Source organism: Schistocerca nitens, chromosome 8 (genome assembly GCF_023898315.1).
Source record: "Schistocerca nitens isolate TAMUIC-IGC-003100 chromosome 8, iqSchNite1.1, whole genome shotgun sequence".
Classification (NCBI taxonomy): domain Eukaryota; kingdom Metazoa; phylum Arthropoda; class Insecta; order Orthoptera; family Acrididae; genus Schistocerca; species Schistocerca nitens.
The window spans coordinates 21,872,847-21,900,749 of record NC_064621.1 but is presented as its reverse complement, the minus strand read 5'-3'; the positions used below and the strand labels follow the sequence as shown (position 1 = coordinate 21,900,749).

The window sequence follows — 27,903 nt, the reverse complement described above, 5'->3', positions numbered from 1 at the left end:
CAGCACACACTCAACATTTGCAGACCACCTGGTAGCACATAACCACCACCCAACAAACATTGAAACTGACCTTCACATCCTAAAAACTAGCAGCAGCCTATACCAAAAATTAACTATAGAAGAAAACTACCACATCCAAAAATCAATAGCCCAAGGAAAGAAAGTACTCAATGAATACACATCACTCTGCAACAAAACTCTCTTCGCCACAATAGAAGAACTATACAAGTAAAACACACACACACACACACACACACACACACACACACACACACACACACACACACACACACACACAAATCCTCTCTCTTTTCTTTCTTTATTTCTTTCTTTCAGTCGCTCTCTATCTCACACACACACACACACACACACACACACACACACACACACACGCACATACTCTCTCTCTCTGCCCCAGTACTCATCACACACAGGCAAACCCACATAAACCATACACAACTAACACCAAAAACAATTCAAACTCGCGCGCCTCAGCCAGCAGAACATGCTACGAAACAAATGAACGCCACACAGCCACAACAACACGTAATGGCAGCGAAAACTCCGTCTATGTTTTGAGTAATCGAAAAACTGCATTACCACACGACCACAGGCAAAGAAGTAAGCCCATTTACTTCGCCAACAAAACAGGAAAACGTAACACAACTTCAAAACTGTAAGTTACTGAAAGAAAACGTGATACAGTCTTATTTCCATTCGTAAATACATAACAAATAGAAAATAAATTACGTTTTGCTGTTTGCAGATGACATGTTGTATATTGTGTAGCATAACAGGACAATAATATAATGTAAGGTATGTTACTTTTCGCCAATTAAGTTATAAATGCAACCTTTACATAATGTTGTAAATGACGAAAATGTTAATATGTTAACAACAAATTTACAGTTAAAAATAAAAATAGAACCCACTGATGATAGCACAAAAGTGCTGAAACATTGTATGGGTGAAACAAAAGAAAAAAGGTGTCTTGCATAAGGCGGAACTTCTCATCCCATTTTCTTAGCAAGCACGTAGACAACAAGAAGAACTGCACCACAAGATGATTATTTCTACACCAAGCCAGGTATTCCCATCGCAGCTCTTCAACAAATATCAGAACACAACCATCAGACTTCATAAAACCATACTCAACATTAAGTTCAATAAACTATGTTTGGCATATAAAATTGTACCCAACTATGTAACAATACCTGTAAACAACATGTCACCAGCAGCACAGCAGACAAAATGTAAGGCAGAAATCATGTGGATAAAGCAGGAAATCCGGTCTTTGTATTCCAAAAAACAGACTCTGAATATTGAATTATACAGATTGCATTTAGAATTAGCTAATCACATAACATACCCACCATTTTTTGACGAACTAATATACAGGGTTAGAACATACACTGAGACCATAATAGGCAGAAAACAGACAATCCAACAAAAGAAACTCACAAAAATGTTAAATCACACGAACACCCACCAATCCCACCACCAATACAACCAACACACCTTTCACAAAAGAGTGATTAATCTAACAGACATAAAATTATCTGAACAAGAAAGCAGCCTACTTGAAAAGGGTCCCAAACATAACATTAACACAATGGTGTCACATAGGACAGTAGAAAATATCATAACGGAAACTGAAAACATCATAAAGCAACAAGAAACACTAAACACACCTGAATTTAATGCAAACCTAACAAGAGAACTAGTTGCTGAGGAAATAAGAAATATAATCAAAGAGAACAAAACCACCATAAAAGAAAACACTAGGACTCCTGAAGGAAAAACCTACATAAAACTACAAAATAAATTAAAACAAGAAAATGCCATCATCACAAAATCTGACAAAGGTAATTCAATAGTAGTCATAAACAAACAGGAATACATTCACAAAACATCAGAATTCATCCAAAGCAACAACATCACAGAATTAAGAAGTGACCCAACAAACCGATACCAAAGTAAGTTACAGAAAACCCTGAGAAACATAGAAACAATTTTCACAGAAACACAGATTAAAAAAATGATTCAGAAAAATCCCAAGGCCCCCACCCTAAAAGCATTGCCTAAAGTTCACAAACCCGGAATACCCATACGTCCATTAATTAACTTCACCAAAGCACCAACATACCACTTAGCCAAACACACACACACTCTGCTACAGACAGTATACAAATACACTGACAACAGAAGTCTAAAGAACTCAAGTGACTTAATAGAAAAAATTAATAATGGAAACATACCAAACACAGCAACATTGGTTTCATTTGATATAATTTCAATGTACACACACATCCCAACAGAAGAAACCATCAACATAATAGAAAGAAACCTCCAACTGCAAGGAAACATACCCACAACAAACATACAAGAAATATTAACCATACTCAGGCTCATCACAGAACAGAACTACTTCACATTCAACAACAGATTTTACTCTCAACAAGATGGACTACCCATGGGATCCCCAATCAGTGGCCTCCTAGCTGACATTTTCCTCAACCAGATAGAAAAACAAATCTTTGACAAAATCGTAATACCAAAACAGTACAAAATAATATATTGGTACAGATACGTAGATGACATAATTTGCTTAATAGATGAACCACTGTCCCGCATAAAAGAACTTCATGATAACATAAACTCCATCCACCCACAAATACAATTCACCACAAATACAATTCACCATAGAAACACAAACAGATGAAAAACTTAATTTCTTAGATCTCACTATACACAAGAGAAACAACAAACATGAATTCACAATCTACAGAAAACCCACACTCACCAGCACCATTATTCATAACCAATCCAATCACCCCATAACCCACAAAGAAGCCAGCTTCAGATATTTACTTCACAGGCTGAACAAAATACCCATGAATAAGCATGACTACACACAAGAACTGAACACAATAAAACAAATTGCACAGGAGAATGGATATGATGCAAAGAGAGTAGACAAAATAAACCACAAAATACAAAAACAAACAGCACATAACCATGAAACACATACACATACAAACACAACTCATCACACAACAAATCGGCAGACTGTGAGCAACAAATGGCACATAATGACTTACAACAACAAAGTCACACATAGGGTGGGTAATATACTAAAGAAACAAGGACAACATAGCATACAGAACCAACAACACAATACAGAGCAGACTTGGAAGAATTACCACCAACACTGACAGATACAGCCAGTCTGGCATCTACCAACTTACTTGCAACTGCTGTCAATCTGTATATGTGGGCCAAACATGCAGGACCTTCAGAACCAGATGTAATGAACACCTCAGAGCACTGAAAAGCAACAGCACACACTCAACATTTGCAGACCACCTGGTAGCACATAACCACCACCCAACAAACATTGAAACTGACCTTCACATCCTAAAAACTAGCAGCAGTTTATACCAAAAATTAACTATAGAAGAAAACTACCACATCCAAAAATCAATAGCCCAAGGAAAGAAAGTACTCAATGAATACACATCACTCTGCAACAAAACTCTCTTCGCCACAATAGAAGAACTATACAAGTAAAACACACACACACACACACACACACACACACAAATCCTCTCTCTTTTCTTTCTTTCTTTATTTCTTTCAGTCGCTCTCTATCACACACACACACTCTCTCTCTCTCTCTCTCTCTCTCTCTCTCTCTCTCTCTCTCTCTCTCTCTGCCCCAGTACTCATCACACACAGGCAAACCCACATAAACCATACACAACTAACACCAAATACAATTCAAACTCGCGCGCCTCAGCCAGCAGAACACGCTACGAAACAAATGAACGCCACACAGCCACAACAACAAGTAATGACAGCGAAAACTCCGTCTATGTTTTGAGTAATCGAAAAACTGCATTACCACACGACCACAGGCAAAGAAGTAAGCCCATTTACTTCGCCAACAAAACAGGAAAACGTAACACAACTTCAAAACTGTAAGTTACTGAAAGAAAACGTGATACAGTCTTATATCCGTTCGTAAATACATAACAAATAGAAAATAAATTACGTTTTGCTGTTTGCAGATGACATGTTGTATGTTGTGTAGCATAACAGCTACCAAAACAAGAGGACAATAATATAATGTAAGGTATGTTACTTTTCGCCAATTAAGTTATAAATGCAAACTTTACATAATGTTGTAAACGACGAAAATGTTAATATGTTAACAACAAATTTACAGTTAAAAATAAAAATAGAACCCACTGATGATAGCACAAAAGTGCTGAAACATGTATGGGTGAAACAAAAGAAAAAAGGTGTCTTGCATAAGGCGGAACTTCTCATCCCATATTTTAAAATATTTAAAAATTATCTTCTGCAATTAAACCTGAAGTTCTGGACAAGTACCATTTGACTTCAATTACATACTTTTGTTATCTTATATTTTCTGTACAGTATGCCACACAGCATTAAGTAATTAACTCACTGATTAATAATTTCATATAATTTACCAGGATTAACAATACAGTGTCTATTCATGTAAATGAGGGGCATCACATTGCAGAAGAAAAGTAGTGTCTCTGTATTTTTCAAAGTTTCTGTCCAGCAACACTTTCTGTATTCCACAATTCTATTGATTCTAGTAGTTCATAAAAAAAGTAAAGTTAGATGTCACCAATATTATTATTATTTCTTTCCTTTCTCAGACATTATGTCTGGTTAAAAATGGAAAGTGACGCGGATCTTGATCAAGCGTGACTTCCTTTTAACTGTACGGTATATGTTACATTGCATTTAGGAACTTTCAGGTAATTGAACATGTATCAATAATTACAGATTTCTGTAGTTGTATATGTACGTTTGGATGTAGCTGTATTGCGTTGATGTACTGGTGGATATTGTGTGGTATGACTCCTGTAGTTGATAGTGTAATTGGTATAACGTCAACTTTATCCTGATGTCACATGTCCTTGACTTCCTCAGCCAGTTGGATGTATTTTTCAATTTTTTCTCCTGTTTTCTTCTGTATATTTGTTGTATTGGGTATGGATATTTCGATTAGTTGTGTTAATTTCTTCTTTTTATTGGTGAGTATGTCAGGTTTGTTATGTGGTGTTGTTTTATCTGTTGTAATGGTTCTGTTCCAGTATAATTTGTATTCATCATTCTCCAGTACATTTTGTGGTGCATACTTGTATGTGGGAACGTGTTGTTTTATTAGTTTGTTGTATGGCAAGTTGTTGATGTATTATTTTTGCTACATTGTCATGTCTTCTGGGGTATTCTGTATTTGCTAGTATTGTACATCCGCTTGTGATGTGGTCCACTGTTTCTATTTGTTGTTTGCAAAGTCTGCATTTATCTGTTGTGGTATTGGGATCTTTAATAATATGCTTGCTGTAATATGTGGTGTTTATTTTTTGATCCTGTATTGCAATCATGAATCCTTCCGTCTTACTGTATATATTGCCTTTTCTTAGCCATGTGTTGGATGCGTCTTGATCAATGTGTGCCTGTGTTAGATGATACAGGTGCTTGCCATGTAGTGTTTTCTTTTTCCAATTTACTTTCTTCGTATCTGTTGATGTTATGTGATCTAAAGGGTTGTAGAAGTGGTTATGAAATTGCAATGGTGTAGCCGATGTATTTATATGAGTGATTGCTTTGTGTATTTTGCTAGTTTCTGCTCGTTCTATAAAGAATTTTCTTAAGTTGTCTAACTGTCCATAATGTAGAATATAATAGAGGGAAACATTCCACGTGAGAAAAATATATCTAAAAACAAAGATGATGTGGCATGTTGATAGACACACAAACAAACACAAACATACACACAAAATTCAAGCTTTCGCAACCAACGGTTGCTTCATCAGGAAAGAGGGAAGGAGAGAGAAAGACTGTAGGTTTTTTATGCCAATAAATCCCCTTCCTCCTTACTTTCTGCTTAATGTAAATCTTTCTGTTGCTGAATGTGTGTGATGTATTCTATATTTGTGGCATTGTGATCGTGTAAGTGTATTGAGTGCTTCTAGGTCTGTGTTACTCCATTTCACTACTCCAAATGAGTAGGTCAATATTGGTATAGCATAAGTATTTATAGCTTTTGTCTTTTTTCTTGCTGTCAATTCTGTTTTCAGTATTATTGTTAGTCTTTGCCTATATTTTTCTTTTAGTTCTTCTTTAATATTTGTATTATCTATTCGTATTTTTTGTCTGTATCCTAGATATTTATAGGCATCTGTTTTTTCCACCGCTTCTATGCAGTCGCTGTGGCTATCCAATACGTAATCTTCTTGTTTAGTGTGTTTTCCCTTGACTGTGCTATTTTTCTTACATTTGTCTGTTCCAAAAGCCATATTTATATCATTGCTGAATACTTCTGTTATCTTAAGTAATTGGTTGAGTTGTTGATTTGTTGCTGCCAGTAGTTTTAGATCATCCATCTATAGCAAATGTGTGATTTTGTGTGGGTATGTTCCAGTAATATTGTATCCATAATTTGTATTGTTTAGCATGTTGGATAGTGGGTTCAGAGCAAGGCAGAACCAGAAAAGACTTAATGAGTCTCCTTGGTATATTCCACACTTAATCTGTATTGGCTGTGATGTGATATTATTTGAATTTGTTTGGATATTAAGTGTAGTTTTCCAATTTTTCATTACTTTGTTTAGGAACTGTATCAATTTAGGATCTACTTTGTATATTTCCAATATTTGTAGTAACCATGAGTGGGGTACACTATCAAAAGCTTTTTGGTAATCAATGTATGCGTAGTGTAGCGACCTTTGTTTAGTTTTAGCTTGATATGTCACCTCTGCATCTATAATCAGTTGCTCTTTACATCCTCGTGCTCCTTTACAACAGCCTTTTTGTTCTTCATTTATAATTTTGTTCTGTGTTGTATGCGTCATTAATTTCTGTGTAATGACTGAAGTTAATATTTTGTATATTGTTGGTAGGCATGTTGTGGGGCAATATTTTGCTGGGTTTGCTGTGTCTGCTTGATCTTTATGTTTCAGATAAGTTATTCCATGTGTAGTGTATAAGGGAATGTGAATGTGTTTGCAATGTAACTGTTAAATTATTTATATCTAAAAACAAAGATGCTGTGACTTACCAAACGAAGTGCTGGCAGGTCGATAGACACACAAACTAGCACAAACAAACACACAAAATTCAAGCTTTCGCAACAAACTGTTGCCTCATCAGGAAAGAGGGAAGGAGAGGGAAAGACGAAAGGATATGGGTTTTAGGGGAGAGGGTAAGGAGTCATTCCAATCCCGGGAGCGGAAAGACTTACCTTAGGGGGAAAAAAGGACGGGTATACATTCGCACACACACACATATCCATCCACACATATACAGACACAAGCAGACATCTCACAAGCAGACATATTTAAAGACAAAGAGTTTGGGCAGAGATGTCAGTCGAGGCAGAAGTGAAGAGGCAAAGATGATGTTGAATGACAGGTGAGGTATGAGTGGCGGCAACTTGAAATTAGCGGAGATTGAGGCCTGGTGGGTAACGGGAAGAGAGGATATATTGAAGAGCAAGTTCCCATCTCCGGAGTTCGGATAGGTTGGTGTTGGTGGGAAGTATCCAGATAACCCGGACGGTGTAACACTGTGCCAAGATGTGCTGGCCGTGCACCAAGGCATGTTTAGCCACAGGGTGATCCTCATTACCAACAAACACTGTCTGCCTGTGTCCATTCATGCGAATGGACAGTTTGTTGCTGGTCATTCCCACATAGAATGCATCACAGTGTAGGCAGGTCAGTTGGTAAATCACGTGGGTGCTTTCACATGTGGCTCTGCCTTTGATCGTGTACACCTTCCGGGTTACAGGACTGGAGTAGGTGGTGGTGGGAGGGTGCATGGGACAGGTTTTACACCGGGGGCGGTTACAAGGATAGGAGCCAGAGGGTAGGGAAGGTGGTTTGGGGATTTCATAGGGATGAACTAACAGGTTACGAAGGTTAGGTGGACAGCGGAAAGACACTCTTGGTGGAGTGGGGAGGATTTCATGAAGGATGGATCTCATTTCAGGGCAGGATTTGAGGAAGTCGTATCCCTGCTGGAGAGCCACATTCAGAGTCTGGTCCAGTCCCGGAAAGTATCCTGTCACAAGTGGGGCACTTTTGTGGTTCTTCTGTGGGGGATTCTGGGTTCGAGGGGATGAGGAGGTGGCTCTGGTTATTTGCTTCTGTACCAGGTCGGGAGGGTAGTTGCGAGATGCGAAAGCTGTTGTCAGGTTGTGGGTGTAATGGTTCAGGGATTCCGGACTGGAGCAGATTCGTTTGCCACAAAGACCTAGGCTGTAGGGAAGGGACCGTTTGATGTGGAATGAGTGGCAGCTGTCATAATGGAGGTACTGTTTCTTGTTGGTGGGTTTGATGTGGACGGACGTGTGAAGCTGGCCATTGGACAGGTGGAGGTCAATGTCAAGGAAAGTAGCATGGGATTTGGAGTAGGACCAGGTGAATCTGATGGAACCAAAGGAGTTGAGGTTGGAGAGGAAATTCTGGAGTTCTTCTTCACTGTGAGTCCAGATCATGAAGATGTCATCAATAAATCTGTACCAAACTTTGGGTTGGCAGGCCTGGGTAACCACGAAGGCTTCCTCTAAGCGACCCATGAATAGGTTGGCGTACGAGGGGGCCATCCTGGTACCCATGGCTGTTCCCTTTAATTGTTGGTATGTCTGGCCTTCAAAAGTGAAGAAGTTGTGGGTCAGGATGAAGCTGGCTAAGGTGATGAGGAAAGAGGTTTTAGGTAGGGTGGCAGGTGATCGGCGTGAAAGGAAATGCTCCATCGCAGCGAGGCCCTGGACGTGCGGGATATTTGTGTATAAGGAAGTGGCATCAATGGTTACAAGGATGGTTTCCGGGGGTAACAGATTGGGTAAGGATTCCAGGCGTTCGAGAAAGTTCGGTAAGTCACATCATCTTTGTTTTTAGATATGTTAAATTATTTAGTTAGATGTGAATGTGTTTAGGTGAACTTCTTTAGCCAGAAATTTGCTATTTTATCTTTTCCAGGGGCTTTCCAATTGTGGGTAGAATTAATTGCTTGGGTGACTTCATGTTGCAAAATTATCACTTCAGGCATTTGTGGTATCATCTTGTATGTGTCTGTTTCTGCTTCTATCCACTGTGCATGTCTGTTATGTTGTACTGGGTTTGACCATATGTTGCTCCAGAAGTGTTCCATGTCTGTTATGTTTGGTGGACTGTCTATTTCAATGTGTGTGTTATCTATTGTCTGGTAAAATCTCTTTTGCTTTGTGTTGAATGTTTGGTTTTGTTTCCTTCTATTTTCAATTTTTTTGTATCTTCTAAGTTGTTTGGCCAATGCTTGTAATTTCTGCTTCTTTTCATCTAATTGCTCTATAGCTTCTTGTTGTGAGATTTTACCTAACCTTTTTTGTTTTTTGTCTGATATTTCATTTCTTATAAATTGTGTTAGCTGTCCGATGTCTTTTCTCAGTTTTTCTATTCTGAGCTGTACCCTGTGTTGCCATGCTGGTTTTGTGGGTTTCTTCTGTGTGTTGGTTGGTTCTGATCTCTGCCTAGTGTATATTTAGTGTAGTGAGTGCTCCTATATAAACCAGTAGTTGTAACTCTTCCATAGTTGTATTTTCATTTATTTTGTTTTGTATGATTGTGTTGATAGTTGTTATTGTTGTTTCGACTTGTGGGTTATTTGGTGGTCTATGGAAGAATGGCCTAATGTCTGTATTTGTGTCTTTGTATTCTATATATGTCAGCTGAAATTTTTCTTCTATATTTAACGTGTGTGTCACTTCGTGTTCTATTTGTGCTTGTTCTGGTGGCTGTCCTAAGATTTCGTTTTCCTCTGTTTAATTGATGCGTGTTGTTCTTGATTTGTTTGCTCTGGGATGTTTGAGTCCATTACTCTATTTTCTTCTTCTTCTGATTGCACATTATTTTGTTCCAGTATTTGTTGTACTTGTTGTTTGATGTTTTCTAATTCTGACTGGGGTATCCTGTTATTTTTTATTATTACACGGATCTGATCAGCTAGTCGTTTTTCTGTTAAAAATTTTTAATTCTGGGTATCTGGTAATAAATGTTATGTATACTTGTGATCTGTATCCAGTTGTGTTGGTTCCTAAGTTTGTTGCTTGGTAATAACAGAACATGAGGTGTCAGTTAACTTCATCTGACCATCTCATCACCTGTCTTTGTTTTCCTTCTAGAGTGGTTGCAGGAAGCATATCCTGCAAAACACCTCTATTTGGATTTAAATCATTTTCCGTGTGGCTAGCAGTGTCGTTACCATTGTGGACAGGCATGACAGCGCTTGTCCGAGGCTTCATTAGTTCTGTCCTGAACCAACTAATCACACTAAAAAGGGGGGTTAGCCCTATTAGTGGTTTGTTCTTTTCGTCGCCTTTTACGACTGGCAGAACATACCGGAGGCCTATTCTTTTCCCGGGCCTCCACGGGGTCTTTTATTATTATTATTATTATTATTATTATTATTTTACAATCATATTGACCAACAAGGATCACATTAACATCTTCATTTCCCATTAATCCTTTGTTGTTGTTTTCCCGTATTCCCCCATTTTGTCCCCATGAAGTCTCTTCCTTGCTTCTCTTCACATTGTTCCCAATTTTTTATTTCTTCTGCTTTGAAAGCCTCCCAAATTTAGTATTTTATTTTTAAAACAGTTTCTTTCTGCTATTTCTGATTCTTTGATGATGTTTCTTTCTAGATCTTTCCTTACTTCTTTAATCCGTGCTATTGTCAGTTTCTTCTTCTAGAAATGTAGGAGTATTTGTTTTGTTAGTCTTGCCGATTTCTTCTTCCAGAAATGTAGGATTATTTGTTTTGTTAGTCTATTTCCATCCATTCAGTAAAGGTGTCCGAATAAGGTTAATCTTCGTTTGGCCATTACTTTAGATATTTTCTCTATATTTTTGTAGATCTCCTCATTACTCCTTATTTTCCATCCATCTGCAGTTTTTCTTGCACCCATTATTTTTCTAACAATCCTTCTTTCAAGTACCTCTAGTCTGTCAATCTTACAGTTCATCGTTAGGCATTCAGATTCATATAAACATTTTGGTCATGCCACTGTGGTGTAATGTTTTAGTTTTGTTTTTCTAGGTATACATTTCTTGTTGTAAATATTTTTGGTCAAACCATATGCTCTTTCCATTTGGTTAATTCTTACATCTATTGCAGATATTTCTAGTCCATTCTGTTGTATAGACTCTCCAAGACATTTAAATTTATTTACTTGCTCTATTTTACCTATTTGTGTTTCTATTAATTTTGGTGCATTTTTTATATTTGTCATGAATTTTGTTTGTCTGGCTGAAATTTTGAGACCAGTTCTGTTTGCTATTTTTTCCAGGTTTATCTGAATAACTGCTTCTGTCAGGTTTTCTGAAAGTATTGCACAAAAGCCAAGCAGTTTACCTTAATTCCATTTGTTTTCCTTCCCAGAGTACTGGTTCAATTTTGTGATTTTTAGCTCCAAATTCCAGATCCTTACAATTTTTTCTAGAACACAATTAAACAGTAAAGGCGATAAACCATCACCTTTTCTTTAACACCAGTTTTTATTTCAAATGGCTGAGATACTTCTCTCATAAATTTGACCTTAGATATTGTACGTGTTAGTGTTTCATGAATTATATTTGCTAATTTTGTTTTAACACCAAATTCTCTATGTTTCTCTGTCTATACAATCAAATGCTTTCTTGAAATCAATAAATGACACTATTATTGGTTTGCTGCCAAATTATTGGCTTTCAGTTAAAAATTTGTTCTGCACAGGATCTTCCCTTTCAAAAACCACCCTGATATTCTCCCAGTTGTTTGTCTAAAGTATCTACCACTCTGTTCAGGAGAATTTTTGATAACATTTTGTATGCCACTGGCAGAAGTGACATTCCTCTGTAATTATTGACATTTTGTTTGTCTCCCTTTTTATGTATCATGTGGATTAATGCTGTTTTCCATTCAACTGGAATCTTTTCAGTTTTTCAAATGTTCTCAAAAAGCTGCTGTAGACACTTTATGGTTTTTGGTTCTGATCGCTTCAATAATTCTGCTGCAATGGAGTCTTCACCACTTGATTTATTGTTTTTGAGTGCTCTGATGGCTTCGTGAATTTCTAACTCTGTTGGTGGGAAGATCTTCCTCTAGATTTTGAGGTGTCACTGGAAATTCTAATTTATCTGTTGGAACTGGACAGTTTAACACCTTTTCAAAAAAATTTTCTAGAGTTTCACAATTTTCTTTGTTATTTAATTCATTTTGCCATTTTCATCTTTGAAAGAAATACTTGGTGCCTGATATCCTTTAAGTGAAGTGTATGTTTAAAAGTTTGGTAAAAATTTCTAGTATTAATTTTGGTGAAATTTTCTTCTCTTTCAATAGGCTGAGAATTTTCAACATTTTTTTTTTTTATTTTCTGGATTATTTTTTATGTTCCTTTTCTTTGTTGTTTGAATTGTTCAATGTCTTCCTCTTTTTTTCGAACCTCTCAATTTTTCTCCATTTTTGAGCTCTTTCTATTAGTGCTTCTGCACACACTTCATTCCACCATGTCTTCTTTTTATTCTTGGCCAATCCTAAAGTTTTCTCTGCTGCTTCAGTTATTTGCATCTGAACTTCATGCCAGTAACCTTCTTTATTTTTTTTTTTCTTTTGTTATATTAGCTATGGTGGTGTTGTACTTGATCACTTTCTTGGTCACCTTTTTTGTTTTCGATGGGAGAAATTTTATTTTAATCTTAGAGAGATAATGATCTCGAGTTGAATTCCCCATTTCTATTTTAACATTCATAATTTCCGTGATACACCTTGTAGATATGGCTACGTGATTATTTTTATTATTTTATTATTACAGCCTGTAACTGCTTATTTTTGTGTTGATAACCTGCAGTCATATGTTTTTAGAGAGAGGCAGATCATCTAAACATACAAGAAATTTATCACCCTTGCTTTGCAATATCCTAATATTCTGATGAAACAGACTAACTTAACTCAACTGAAAACCATCAGATAAGCACACCAAACAAAAAATTAGTCATCCCCAGGAGACATCACATTAATTTATTGTGACACCACCTCTAGCTTTGATAATGGTCTCTGTTCAGCAAGGAAAAAGAGTCCATATGTTCTTCAGGTCCCATATCTAGCTCAAACCATTCATTGAGAATGATATCCTCTAGAGCTACCAAATTGTGAGGATATTGTTTGCCAAGTTTCACTCGCTGTTCCAAATAGTCCCACATTTTATGTGAAATTAAGATCGGGTGATTTAGTGGGTCATTTGAGATGTAATAAGGTGCCAGAGTGTCAAACCAGAATGTATTCATGCAGCCTTGTGAACAAGCCTGTTTTCATCTTGGAAGATGCGAGTGTCCACAGCATATACTCATCAGGATCATGTAGTGAAGGGACAATACATGGTCAGTTATAAGGTTGAAATAAACATCCTGGTTCATGTTCAAGGTGCAAAAAACATCCCCAAGTATCAGAGAACCACAACCAGCCTGAACTGCACCCTCCATACACTGTGGGTTAAATAGTGCATTGGGCCAACAGTGCACTTGATATCTTACAAAGTTGAAAGGAGTCAAAATTGCAACTTGTCAGACCACACTACATGTCACCAAACAGCTAATGTGTTGCCTGGCTCAGCAAAATCATGCAACTTAATGTGCTGCTGTGAGCAGTGGTGTTTAGTGAGGTACCTGACTCAAATTGCCCACTGCATGCAGTTCCCTCACAATGTTCCCTTGGAAACTAGGTGGAAAGGACCTGCATTCTCTGACAGCAGCAATGTCTGTCTGGAGTGAAATTGTTTGTCACTGATAGGATGTGACACTTGTCTCCTGTCATATCAGTTAGGATCTTTTTACACACACTCTTGTTACACCATGTTACATGGCTGGGAGTGGTGCACTATTCTGTGTAGACACTTTGGACAGCCCTCGTAGATACACAGCCTAATGGAGGACCTTCATTGCTGGTGGTCGTAGCCACATCCAAACGTGATATCTCCTTTGAAACTTCCTGGCAGATTAAAACTGTGTGCCCGACCGAGACTCGAACTCGGGACCTTTGCCTTTCGCGGGCAAGTGTCCTACCGACAGAGCTACCGAAGCACGACTCACGCCCGGTACTCACAGCTTTACTTCTGCCAGTATCTCGTCTCCTACCTTCCAAACTTTACAGAAGCTCTCCTGCGAACCGTGCAGAACTAGCACTCCTGAAAGAGAGGATACAGAGCACTTGCCCGCGAAAGGCAAAGGTCCCGAGTTCGAGTCTCGGTCAGGCACACAGTTTTAATCTGCCAGGAAGTTTCATATCAGCGCACACTCCGCTGCAGAGTGAAAATCTCATTCGTGATATCTCCTTTATTTCATGTTTCCATGTCAATCTGTGCTATTCTGGTGATTCCCTACAAATGACTGGTGCATACACACTCCTTCACTATCGTGACATACACCTGTGGTGGACTGTTATTTGACAACCTGGTGCCTGTTCTGCACCACCTACAGTGCTCCAAGGTGACCAGGGTACACTCTTAAGGAGGGGTGCCTAATATTTAGTGAAGTGGGCCTATTTTGTATGTCTGTTCTATTCTATTTCTTTTGACATTTCCTGTCAGTAAAATGACTAACTTAAATATCATCTTGCAATTTCCACTTGCTTAAGAGGTGAAGCCATCCTTGAGGTGACAAGATAGCTAATCTTCCAATGCGGATGAATGGAAATGTTCAGTCCATATTGTTCAAGATCGCCATGGCAGAGTGTTTTCTGCAATGCAGGATATTATATATGAGTACATGCTGTGCAACACAGCTGCTTGAACATAATTTAGTTGCTTCTATGATAGTTTTTCTCGTTTTGGTTTTTCCATCCTTTCTCCCACCACTGAGAAGGCAATCATTTTCCATGTATTTTTTTATCTCTTGTACATTTTGCAGATTATGTTTCCCCCGTCTCCTACCCCCTCCATTTTGTCTCAGCTTTATTTCTATCTTGTGCCTGTCTATCCATCCTTATCTTTAATGTGATAAGTATTTTCATCACTTCTCAGTTGTTGCTGGTATTTCATTTTTGTTGATGAGGTCTTTCATGGGTTAGCACTAAATATTCGTGAAGATTGTAGAGGACAATTATGCATTTATAATTTGTTCCTGAAGCTGGAAAGCAGTGTGCCTTCATAACCCGAAAAAACTACAACCGTCACTTTTCTAGTGAGTGAATAAATTCGATTGAAATTAAATTATTCTCCTTCTGGCACAAGACGTTATATACTACATGTCGGTTAGTAACTGTGGGTTCACAACAAATCACGAATGATGAAAAACTGGGCTAGGTTATTTTGTTCTTCCCCATGGTAGTGACTGAGACATTTTAATGCCAGCCGTATTCCTGGACTTTGGGTGCATGGCACTCGTGAAACTTTGTTATAATCTAACTTGCAATGCATTATCAGGTTTACCATCCAAAGTGAACACTCAATCTTTTTTCACCCTCCTGTCTTCTCTGATTAAGTCTGTTAGTGTCAAAATTATAAAGATAGTAGATTACCCTAAACTGAGGGCTTCAAGTTGCAGAGGTTGTATTATAAATAAAAATTTTGTTGTTTGGTGACATTAACAACTTAAAACAATAAGATAAACTTATAGACAACTGTTTAAAGTAATGGCTTCCAATCTGTATGCATGCATTATAACACAATATATTATGAGAATTCTGTGAATGTCATGACAGATATCAGAGTTCAAACTCATTTTAGTCTAGTGCTCGTACACTGTGTTTATAATTGGCGTGTAATTGCTGCTCCAACGGTACTCTACACACTGAGTTATTTGAAATGTGAATTTTGCTGCCAAGATGACAGTTGCTTATTCATTGTGTGTTGTATGTTAACCAGGGATCTAGAAACGACGGAGAGGCTCCGTCCCCGCCACAGCCGCAGTGGTCCACAACCCCACGATGACTGCTACAGTCCACTTCACCCCTCTGCCGCCCCACACTGAAACAAGGGTTATTGTGCGGTTTGCCCCCCCCCCCCCCCCTCCCCGCTCCAGTGGACCCCCCAGGGAACGTCTCTCACCAGACGAATGTAACCCCTTTGCTTGCGTGGTAGGGTAATGGTGGTGTACGCATACATGGAGAACTTGTTTGCGCAGCAATCGCCAAAAGAGTGTAACTGAGGAGGAATAAGGGGGACCGCCTAAAAACCATCCACAGAATGGCCTGCTCACCGGACCTCGACACAGTTCCGCTGGGCGGGTTCGTGCCATGGACCAGTCACTCCTTCCCGCTCCGGATGCTTATTCATTAACCTTCTCCCTCACAACCTCAGATTATACTGTGTGAACAATTCTTTGCCAAGGACCTTCATCATCTCTCTAATTTGTTGTAAATTCTACTCATGATTATAAATGTCTTCTAGTAGTTAGACTTTTCCTCGATCTTTAGCTTTCATGATACTGCAGCCTGTGACATACATTAAATGCAATTTGCTCCTTCTTCAACAACCAGTCATGAACTGGAAAAGTGTTTTACTACACAATCAATAAACACAAAAGACTGTATTGTTTTCAAAGGTGGTTTCACCACTGTTGATGTGGCAGGCAATTATTTGCTATAAACAACCAGTTTAATGTTGGCAGATATCTAAATGAGCTAATCGGCCACCTAGAATTGCTATGAGGTAGAGTGACTTAGATGCACAGCTTAATTCTAGTGGACTCGGGAAGAGCCGTAGCCAGCTCAGGTTGTTGAGTGGTTCTGCCCGGTGATGTGCAGAGACAATGAGTTTGTTGCTGGAAATGGGTAAATCCCAGAGCGGGGAATTTGGATGTATGATGCTCGCATTGCCTTCGTGCAGAATATGCTCCAGAAAATGGTGGAGTGTCAGATAATCTTAAGGATGGCCAAGCTACAGCTCTTTGAGATTCGGCAACCAAATATTAATGGAAATCTGAATACATTTGTGGTCTCAGAAAAATGAAGTGCATCCAATGACACATAATATGTCAATATCTTTAAAACTACAGAAGGTAATATCTGACAGCGAATTAACATTTTTGCAATGAACCTCTGAATTACCAACTTTTAATCACTTCATGCAACTACAACAGATGTTATGTCAGATGATGGCATTGCACTGTAGCTATCACCCCTGAAAGCTACATATCTGTATCTATTTTATTTGTTGATTTATGTTGTCTTTTACATCTTTTTCAGCATCCAAATGTTTGTCAGAAAATTGTATTCTCCACATTTACTCAGCAAATAAAAGCAGCATGAATACCTCGTCGTTTGTTATACTAATGTTTTTATTTAATAAATAGTTAACTACTGTGCCAGTAACTTTATTTAAATGTTGGTTGCAAGTGCTATTAAAAAACTGTGCTAATTTAAGAAAGGCCAGTCACGTGTGTTAGCAGACACTACAGTTGAAAAGAGAACCAAAAGATGCCTCTGTCAAGAAGGCACAAACAATGGTTTACATAATATTTAGCAATAATCTGTAGTCATTTAACATGAGTGGACTTGCGCAAGAATACTAGTTTGTTTGTTTATAAACCAACTATTACCTATATTCATAAATGATCTGAAAGTAAACAAATGTTTATAATGTTTCTTTTATTTGAATATTGTAACATTTTAGTTTACTGTGGGAAAGTGGTCAAGATGAGTCAAATCATGTATGTAGAACATGAAGATGATGTATTTTTGGTGGGACAGCCTTCAGCCAATGAGAGTTGGATAGTGGCGGAACACTGCTGGGGTGAAGAAAGGATTGGGACTTCCTGAGTGAAGTGCTCAAGGGCATGATTCTGGACTCTTTTACACGAGTTTTGGCAGGTAACCAGTCATATTCAACTCTGAAGGTGATCGATCCTGGGAAGTGAGTGGCCACAACCATATATTTCGAAAGGCTTGAATATGCTCCAGAGTAGGACTCGTTTAACTATTTTGCCTGATTTACAGAACTGAGAATAGGTTGACTACGAGTTACTATGCTTTTTGTTGCATGTAGTAGTTTGTTAATCGTCATGTTGAACTCCAAACTGTTTTGAGCTGGTGAATCTTTAGTGTATTGTGATTACAAAATGGACATAGTTTTCGTGTGTCATCAATGACTGTTTAGTTTGGGGAATTTGCTACCATGCTCGTAATGCTCTCAATGTAACTTTATTGCATTTGGTGAGAAAATTTTCTGTATGTATTTTAGCTGAATATCATTGGACCATTTTCCGTTTATTTGAGATGTCCTTTCTTGAATAAAGATTATTCAACATAATTCTCTGTCAATTACAGATGTTAGAATAGAGACTTTATTATTAAATTATTCATTTATCATGTATTTTGTATTTGCGTGTATTTCGTTAGTTTGCAATTCTAGCTAGTGCGTAGACTATCTGACTGCTGGATCACAGCTACAGGTTGTTATATGCACCGAATTAGCTGTGGGGAATGAAAGCAGACGTGCACAGCTTGACCCTATAACAACATCAAACTACTATTCTTTTTAAACAGAGCCGTGCATAGCCCAAGTACTTAAAGTACTAGTAACTGTAGGTACAGACGCAACTGGTTTGCTTGTATGGGATGTTGTTTGGGGAGAGCAACTACGCAGCAGAAACCCTTAGGTGCCGTTGCATTACAAACATGTGTCTAACACATATTGCTCATTCGAGACCTCATATTGCCTGAGATATTCATTTCTGACTACTGGTTCATGATCTCAATACTCACTCTAAGATCCTCTACCATGTGTACATGTATGATCAGGTTGGTAGACTTATTCAAAAGCACAGCCAGCTTTTAAATATTGTATTACCTTAACAGACATTGGGTGTCACATGATGAATGTCATGAATCATCAGACTAATGCTGCCACTTAAGACGTTATAGCCTCAAACATGTATCTGCATGCATCAGTTTGTAACTATTGTCCTACTTATATTCATCACTTCAGCAGATACGAATTTACCTAGCTAAAACCCACTCCCACATCGTGTTCTTTAAATGCTGCCTAAGCAATCAAACTCCCACCCGCCCCCAATGGCCTAACTGAAAAAAAAATTGCCTTTCTCTGGATCAAACCCCTCCTGTCACAACAACCTTCACCTTTTCAGATTCGACCAGTCCCTATCCCTCAGAAACCTGGTCTGTAGAAATACATTGCTATGGCATAGGCATCCAGCACCACCTCTGCTCCCTCTGCAAGATACTGTCATTGTGCAGCCCTAACTACGTAGATCAAATCTCAAACACCTGGAAGAGCATTCTAGACACAACCTCCATAAATCGTCCACTCCCGCCTTGGAGCATCACTACTCCTCAACACCTATCCTACATACAGTAAACCCCCCATCTACCCCTCACAGCACCCAGGCCCTGCCAAGTTGACCTTTTAAACTTGCCACATCCCCCAAAACTCTCTCCCAGCATTCCACAGAATCCAGAACCTGAACAAACACAAAACACAGTTAGTAACCTTTTTGAAAAAAACCTCAATCCCACAACGTTTCAGTCCTATCCAGAGCCCTCGCATTCAGCCCCACTCCCATGTTTAACCGTACTGGACTTGTCAAAGACGTACTCTCCTTCTTCTGAGTCACAAAGTGGAAACACTTCTTGGCTACCAACCACTTCAACTAAAACCAACCTAATCCTAAAATTAAAGCTTGTATCTTCCAGTTCACACCACCATCTGTCTGTGCCCCTTCCCACTTGACCATTCCTGATCAGCGTCTAGGAATTCCCTAACTCCAACTTGGCCTCACTATCCTTCTCCAGATCCCTTCCTAAGAACACTATGCACTCAACAGAGGAAAGGACAACATTCACAACCTCAAAACCGATCTTGAGCTAACGATCCTCCGTGCATACTGTCATGATGATTCATAGTGACTACCTGACACAGGACTTTTGCCAACTGTCTGACTCCTCCATCTAGAAGCTCTGCCATAATGATCTCACCACAGAAGTCCACCATAACCTCCAATTCATACTGAAATCCTTAGACCCATCCCAGAACCTTTACCCTGAGTCCATCTCCCTCCTCAACCCAATGACACCCCACATACCAACCTTCTATATGCTCCTGATAATCCACAGACCCAACAATCCTTGACATTCCATACTAGGTGCTTATTGTGTTCCTATTGAAAGAATCTCTACTCTTCTTGATCAACACCTCCAGCCAATTGACCATAACCTAGTATCGCACGTCAAAGGTACTAACCACTTCTCCATTACCAACTCTCCTCTATCCCCACCCCTTTACTTTTTGGATCCATACTCCCTATAAACTAACATCCCTAATGCCCAAAGCCTTGCCACTATAAATACTATCTTTCACAACGTCCTCACTTCTCATACATCTTACCAACTATATCCTGACAAAGTACTACTTCCCCTTTGAGGGGAAGGTACTCAAACAAATCTGAGGCACAGCCACGGCCACGGGCACTGGCACAGAAGCCTCCTACGCCAACCTTTTTATGGGCCATCATACGATACCCTCTTAGCCTCCCAAAACCCCAAACCTGTTGTCTGGTTCAGATTTATTGATGATATCTTCATGACCTGGACGTAGGGCCAAGATACCTCCACAGCCTCAACATCATCTCTTCCATCCCCTTTACGTGACTCAATGTACCACCTTCCTGGACGTTGGCGTCCACTTCTCTGATGGCTCTATCCACATGTATGTCTGCATTAAAACCACTAATCCCAAAGCACCCTCATTTCAACAGCTGTCAATGCTTTTACACCACAGAATCTCTCCCACAGAGCCTGGCCACATATGGATGTGAATGCAGTGATGAGAACTTCCTTGCCCAACGTGCTGAAGGTCTCACAAGTCTTCAGAGAGAGACTTCCCAAACCCCTCCCCCCCCCCCCCTCCCCAACCTAGTCTGCAAACAGATTTCCCATGCCATGTCCTCATGCATCACTATTCCTTCCACCACACCCAAAAATAGCTACATAGGAGCACCCTGCTCGACATGTAATATCAGCCTGGACTGGAACAATTGAACCATGTCTTTGCCACCACTTTTATTATAATGCCCACCCAAGCTACAAGTCACCGTGGTCCACTTCTATGCCACTCCCACTCCCAGCCCCATGCCACAGGGATCATATCCCTTTGGAAGACTTAGGTGCAAGACCTGCCCAATCCACCCATCCACCACTTCCTACATCAGTCCTGGCACAGGATTATTTTACCCAATTACAGGCAGGGCCACCTGTGAAAGCAAGAATGAATGGTCACAGCCAATGGCTGCTTCACATCCTGGACCATCTCGATCCCTCTCTCCCCTTCCTCTGTCCTTTCACCCCCTCTCAATCCACAGCTTCACATCATCTTCACATTGCACCACACCCCACAGGTTCTCGTTCCTTTGCATCACAAACCCAGCCCGTGTGGCTGCCACCCCTTCCTCCCACATTCCTAGCTAGCAGACATACTGTCTCCCTCCAAGCCAGTAGTTACACACCTCAGCCCCCTCTTTTTGCCTCTGCCCCTTCTTACTTTCCCTCTACCCACCACCCCACCCGACATAAACCCCACCCACCCCACCCCAACTGCCAAAAATGTAACGCCAGAATTGTTTGACCAGCACACTGTAGGTGTGTGTGTGTCTCCACGCTTGTCAATGACTCAACCCTTCTGCTATTCAGTGTGTGGTCTCCTTTATGCCTAAATTATTTACATTGTATGGAAACTTTCTTACTAGTGTGGATACAACTTTTTATGTCTTGCTGCAGTAGAATTAAAATTATACAGAGGAACAAAATATTATGAAAAGAAAGTACAGAGTACTGCAGGAAAACAGAAATATGTGGCAAGCACAGAGAAGCCAGTGAGAAGGAACAGAAGACAGAATCCAAGGTTTATCTGTACTTCACAGTGTTAGTAGATGACAATTATTCAAAGCACTCAAAGAAGCTCATATTATTCCTCTTCCCTTATACTTTTTTGCAAAGCACTATTAATGCAACTCTTCAGGCTTTCCCGGTGATCTAATGACATCTTGGGTTGTCGGGTGTTCTGCCGGATATCAGCGTCGTACTTGCACAATATTTCGGTCACGTAACTCGTAACCTTCATCAGGTGCGACCTGAGACTGCTCCTCGAGTGGACCTGGTCCAGTATTTATGCCTATGGCCTTCCCCCTCCACCAACGGCTGCAGGCACTTCCTCTGTGGTCCGCGCCCATTCCCTGCGACCTGCTGGAGCGTTGGTGCTCCGTTTTCCGTCCGCTGCAGTTCTAGGTGTTCCCTCTGCGGTCCGCGCCCACCAAACCCGCTCCTGGGGGTTTCATCTACGGTCTGGGGTACGAAGCGTTCCACCTGCAGTCCGCGCCCGCTCACCACGACCTGTTGGAGCGTTGCTGCTCCGTTTTTCGTCTGCTGTGGCTCTGGATGTTCCCTCTGCAGTCCGCGCCCACCAGTCCCACTTCTGGGTGTTCTATCTTCGGTCTGGTGCGACTGGCAGTCCGATAGGGTCTTGTTTTCCATCTCCATGTCTCTGATTGTTCTGTTTGTGTAGTGTTGCAGCTGGCCCCGTTGCTCCTTTAATAATTCCAGAGCCGGATCCCAGGCTCTGCTTAGCTGGTACCCTGTGTCATGGTTCATAAGATTGTCAGCCATTTATATTTCTATCGATTCTCTTATAACACTTTCCCAAAATCTGGGTGTTTGTGCTAGAATCTTGGTATCCTCATACTTCATGGCATGATCTAGTTCTAGACAGTGTTCAGCTATGGCTGACTTAGTCACCTGTCTTAATCTAGTGTGCCTCTGATGTTCTTTGCACCTGATCTCCACAGTTCTTGTTGTCCGGCCAATGTAGGACATGCCACATTGAGACCGTGCCTCCTGGTGTTTAGCAGAGTGTGCTAGAAGTAATGCCTCATCTTGCCAATCTGCAAAGTTTGACCGCATGAGTAAGAAAGCACAGCAGATGGAAGAGGCACGCACTGTGACGAATCTGAGTGGCATACAGTTTGATGATACAACCTTAAAGCTACTCAGCAAGGGTCTCAACTTTGCTACGACCCCTAGAAACGTACCCATTTCAGGTTTCGTCAGTGCAGTAGAGCAAGTTGCAGCCACACTTCCACCTAATGTGGCAGAGGAAGTCCGCCGAGAGACCTGCAGGGCCTCACCAAGGCCAGGCCGCCGAAATCGAACATCACAACCGAGGAGAGGCTTGCACTCAAGAAACTCCGGGAAGACAACAGCATTGTGGTACTGCCAGCAGACAAAGGGAACTCCACTGCCATCTTGCAGCAGGTGGATTATGATGAGGAAGTACGCCAACTTCTGGAGGACCCTGCATACAGAATTCTGGAGTGTGACCCCACGGACAAGGTGGCCAAGAAGACTAGTGCTCTCTTGAAGGAAACAGGGATGCCCGATAAGATCATCAGACAACTACGGGAAAAAGCGCCAGTGCCACCTAGACTGTATGGTCTGCCTAAAATACACAAGGAGGGCGTGCCCCTACGTCCAATTGTCAGTAATATTGGGGCACCTACGTACACAACAGCCAAATACTTGAAAGGTCTCCTGTCTCCGTATGTGGGGAAATGTATTCACCACATCCGCAACTCAGACGATTTCCTGCAATGCCTCAAGCAACTGCACATCAGATTTGGACATCATGGTTAGTTTTGATGTGGTATCGCTGTTCACCAGGGTCCCACTGAAGGACTCACTAGAACTGATTGCAGAGAAATTTGACGGTGCTCTGTTGGACCTGTTCAGTCATACACTGACATCCACGTATTTTCTGTACGGAAACCAATATTACGAGCAAACTGAAGGTGTAGCTATGGGGAGCCCACTGTCCCCTGTGGTTGCCAACATGTTTATGGAGAGTTTTGAGGAGAGGGCATTGGAGACAGCCACATTTAAACCCACATGCTTCTTTAGGTATGTGGATGACACCTTCGTGATCTGGCCACATGGGATGGACAGGCTCAATGAGTTTCTTGAACATCTTAACTCGTGCCACCCTAATATCAAGTTCACCATGGAACTGGAGAAGAATGGCCAGCTGCCATTTCTGGATGTACTAGTCCAGAGGAAAGCAGATCGATCAGTTGGCCACAGTGTGTACCGAAAACCAACACACACTGATTTATATCTGCAGGCCAGCAGCTGTCACCACCCTGCACAGAAGAATGGGGTTCTGAAGACTTTGGTCCACAGAGCACATGCCCTGTCAGACCAAGAGAATCTACCTATAGAGATAGAACGTCTCAAAACAGTTTTCTCCAAGAATGGATACACGGACAGACAAATTGAGAGGGCACTCCAACCAGCCACTATACCACAGGTTCCTGAAGAAGACCAAGATGAAGCAAAGAAGGTGGCATATCTGCCCTATGCTGGCTCTATTTCTGCCAGAATCAGTAGGATCCTCCGTAAACACAATATCAAGTGTGTTTTCTGTCCATCCAACAAGATCGGGGGACTGCTGGGGAGTGTCAAAGACGACCTGGGGTTACGAAAACCAGGGATTTACAATATACCTTGTCAATGTGGCATGTCCTACATTGGCCAGACGACAAGAACTGTGGAGATCAGATGCAATGAACATCAGAGGCACACTAGATTAAGACAGGTGACTAAGTCAGCCATAGCTGAACACTATCTAGAACTAGATCCTGCCATGAAGTATGAGGATACCAAGATTCTAGCACAAACACCCAGATTTTGGGACAGTGTTATAAGAGAATTGATAGAAATAAAAATGGCTGACGATCTTATGAACCGTGACACAGGGTACCAGCTAAGCAGAGCCTGGGATCTGGCTCTGGAATTGTTAAAGGAGTAACGGGGCCAGCTGCAACACTACACAAACAGAACAACCAGAGACATGGAGATGGAAAACAAGTCCCTATCGGACTGCCAGGCACACCAGACCGAAGATGGAACACCCAGAAGTGGGACTGGTGGGCGCGGACCGCAGAGGGAACATCCAGAGCCACAGCAGACGAAAAACGGAGCAGCAACGCTCCAACAGGTCGTGGTGAGCGGGCGCGGACTGCAGGTGGAACGCTTCGTACCCCAGACCGTAGATGAAACCCCCAGGAGCGGGTTTGGTGGGCGCGGACCGCAGAGGGAACACCTAGAACCGCAGCGGACAGAAAACGGAGCACCAACGCTCCAGCAGGTCACAGGGAATGGGCGCGGACCACAGAGGAAGCGCCTGCAGCTGTTGGTGGAGGGGGAAGGCCATTGTCATAAATACTGGACCAGGTCCACTCGAGGAGCAGTCTCAGGTCACACCTGATGAAGGTTACGAGCTACGTGACCGAAATATTGTGCAAGTACGACACTGATATCCGGCAGAACACCCGACAACCCAAGATGTCACTATTAATGCACATTATATGTGGTCCCACCTCTGTAGAACTTGTAGAAGAATGCGTATTATTGAATAGATGTGGCAATGATGTAGATAATATTCATTTGTAACTGGTCAAAGACCATCTCACATTCTCTCTCTCTCTCTCTCTCTCTCTCTCTCTCTCTCTCTCTGCTTTTTGTGAAGCACATAGAAAGACAAAGACGAAAAATTCTTGCTCACCCGCACAAAGACATTCCTGCCAGCAATATTGTATTTTCCCTCCCCGACCTTTCTGACCTTGAGCTTAGGGCACCTGCCAGATGGACAGTGACACTGACGTTGTGCTAGGCGTGTTGCTTGCTGTACCTGAAACACAAAGACATGTTGTGCCGTTTAACAAGGAATTATTTCAGTGGTATGGAAAAAAGTTGAAGTAAAAAACTAATGAAATTAGTCACTGTAATCATCATCTTTGTTTAAATTTTTGATTTTGTAGCCTTTTAGGCATCTAACTTTTGTAGAGAGCAAAAGTTCCTACCATATAATTTTAACAATATAGGAAAGCACAGATTGCTACTTACCGTAAAGAAATTTTGCTGCTTGCCGTAAAGAAAACGTGTCAAGTTGCAGACAGGCACAACTTCTAAGACACTTTCAATGTGCCTTTCTGCAACTTGACATGTCTTCTTTATGGTAAGTAGCAATCCATCTTTTCCTACATTGTTGATATTCCTACCTGGAGTTTCCACTGTTTGATTCTATATAATTTTAATACATCAAGAAAGAATTGCTGGCCTATGTTTAAATTCAGCAGGCAAAATGTATAGCACTGCTGGCAAACACATATAAAAGTGACAACACTATCCTCACTTTCAGAACTACTAGGGAGGTACAGGTTTGGGCACAGGAGGTCACCCAAACTCCTCGATGAGAGGTTCCACCTGTAATGTGTAAGAAGGCAGATATTTCACCTCTGAGATCAGAGTGACCTGCAGTGCGTAATGAACGGAATATGAAAGGACACACATCACACTAGGCACCCATCAGGGATCAACTGTAGGGCTGTTGTCATTTTCCTTATATTTTAATAACGTATTTTTCATACTTTTGCACTGCACCTATCCATTGCATGCAGAAAATTTTCAAGTATTGTTTCTGAACTTCAGAGCATAAAATTTAATGGAAACTATTTCATTCATTAAATTTTCCGAGCTATTTACAACAGGGTGGATAAAATACAACTCTAGCTCAACATTACTAAATTTTGAGGACTTATTATAGTGTGTCAATAACTCATTAATTTGCATCTGGACGAATCCCTTTCACATGTTGTTCTAAACAATATAGAAATTCCTTTCAGTTAGTCAGCAATATAAAGAAAAGATGGATTGCTACTCATAGTAAAGATGAAACGTTGAGTTGGAAATAGTCACAACAAAAAGACACTTGCACATTAATTTTGGCCATGCGGACCAGAAGGGGCATTTCAGTCCAAGCTGCCGGAAATGGCAGTCATGTTTGCATGAAGTGTGGTTGCTTGTGTGAAGGATGTGTATGTGTATTTCCTTTTCCGAAGAAGGCTGTGGCCAAAAGCTAATTTGTAAGTGTGTTTTCATTGTGCCTATTGACATTCCAATCTCACAGTCTACAATTAAAGAACTTGATGGAATGCTGGACAAGCACTTAATGGAATGGGAATACTTCTTTGATCCGGAAACTATATGGATCACTTCACTTTTACAAATTCACTGGAAACTTTCCCTGGCGCATAAAAATAAAAATGGCTTAGGGGCAAGATTTTTCCATCTTTGATTACTTTGATCTCCTCAGCGCCTTGACTTCTTTCTAAGTTCCTTTGCAGGATGCACTACTGTTTGATCACATTGTCCCTTCATCTGGAGAAAAGGTCTCGTTAGATCTAGTCTAATGGTGTAGATATTGCATGCTTTCCAGAATGAGATTTTCACTCTGCAGCGGAGTGTGCGCTGATATGAAACTTCCTGGCAGATTAAAACTGTGTGCCCGACCGAGACTCGAACTCGGGACCTTTGCCTTTCGCGGGCAAGTGCTCTACCTACTGAGCTACCGAAGCACGACTCACGCCCGGTACTCACAGCTTTACTTCTGCCAGTACCTCGTCTCCTACCTTCCAAACTTTACAGAAGCTCTCCTGGTTCGCAGGAGAGCTTCTGTAAAGTTTGGAAGGTAGGAGACGAGGTACTGGCAGAAGTAAAGCTGTGAGTACCGGGCGTGAGTCGTGCTTCGGTAGCTCAGTAGGTAGAGCACTTGCCCGCGAAAGGCAAAGGTCCCGAGTTCGAGTCTCGGTCGGGCACACAGTTTTAATCTGCCAGGAAGTTTCATTGCATGCTTTGTTTGCTTTAACAACTATTTTGCCATCACAACACCAAATACCTATTCTGAGGTATAACAAAATTTACAAGATGCTAAATTACTGCCAGTGCCTCTGCAGTCCACAAGTGTTTGTGCCCTTTGCGCATCTAATGTGGCTTGCCCCA

The 27,903-nt window shown here is 40.8% G+C and overlaps 1 protein-coding gene across 1 annotated transcript in view; it reads right to left on the bottom strand.

The window, feature by feature from the left end:
* LOC126199081 (growth arrest-specific protein 2-like) overlaps window positions 1-27,903 on the bottom strand; it is a gene marked incomplete at its 5' end in the record, with an annotated part of 263,695 nt that overhangs the window by 7,217 nt on the left and 228,575 nt on the right. Inside the window, one exon of the mRNA XM_049935818.1 lies at window positions 25,628-25,753. Coding sequence (XP_049791775.1) covers window positions 25,628-25,753 — 126 coding nt within the window. The remainder of the gene's footprint in view (window positions 1-25,627; window positions 25,754-27,903) is intronic.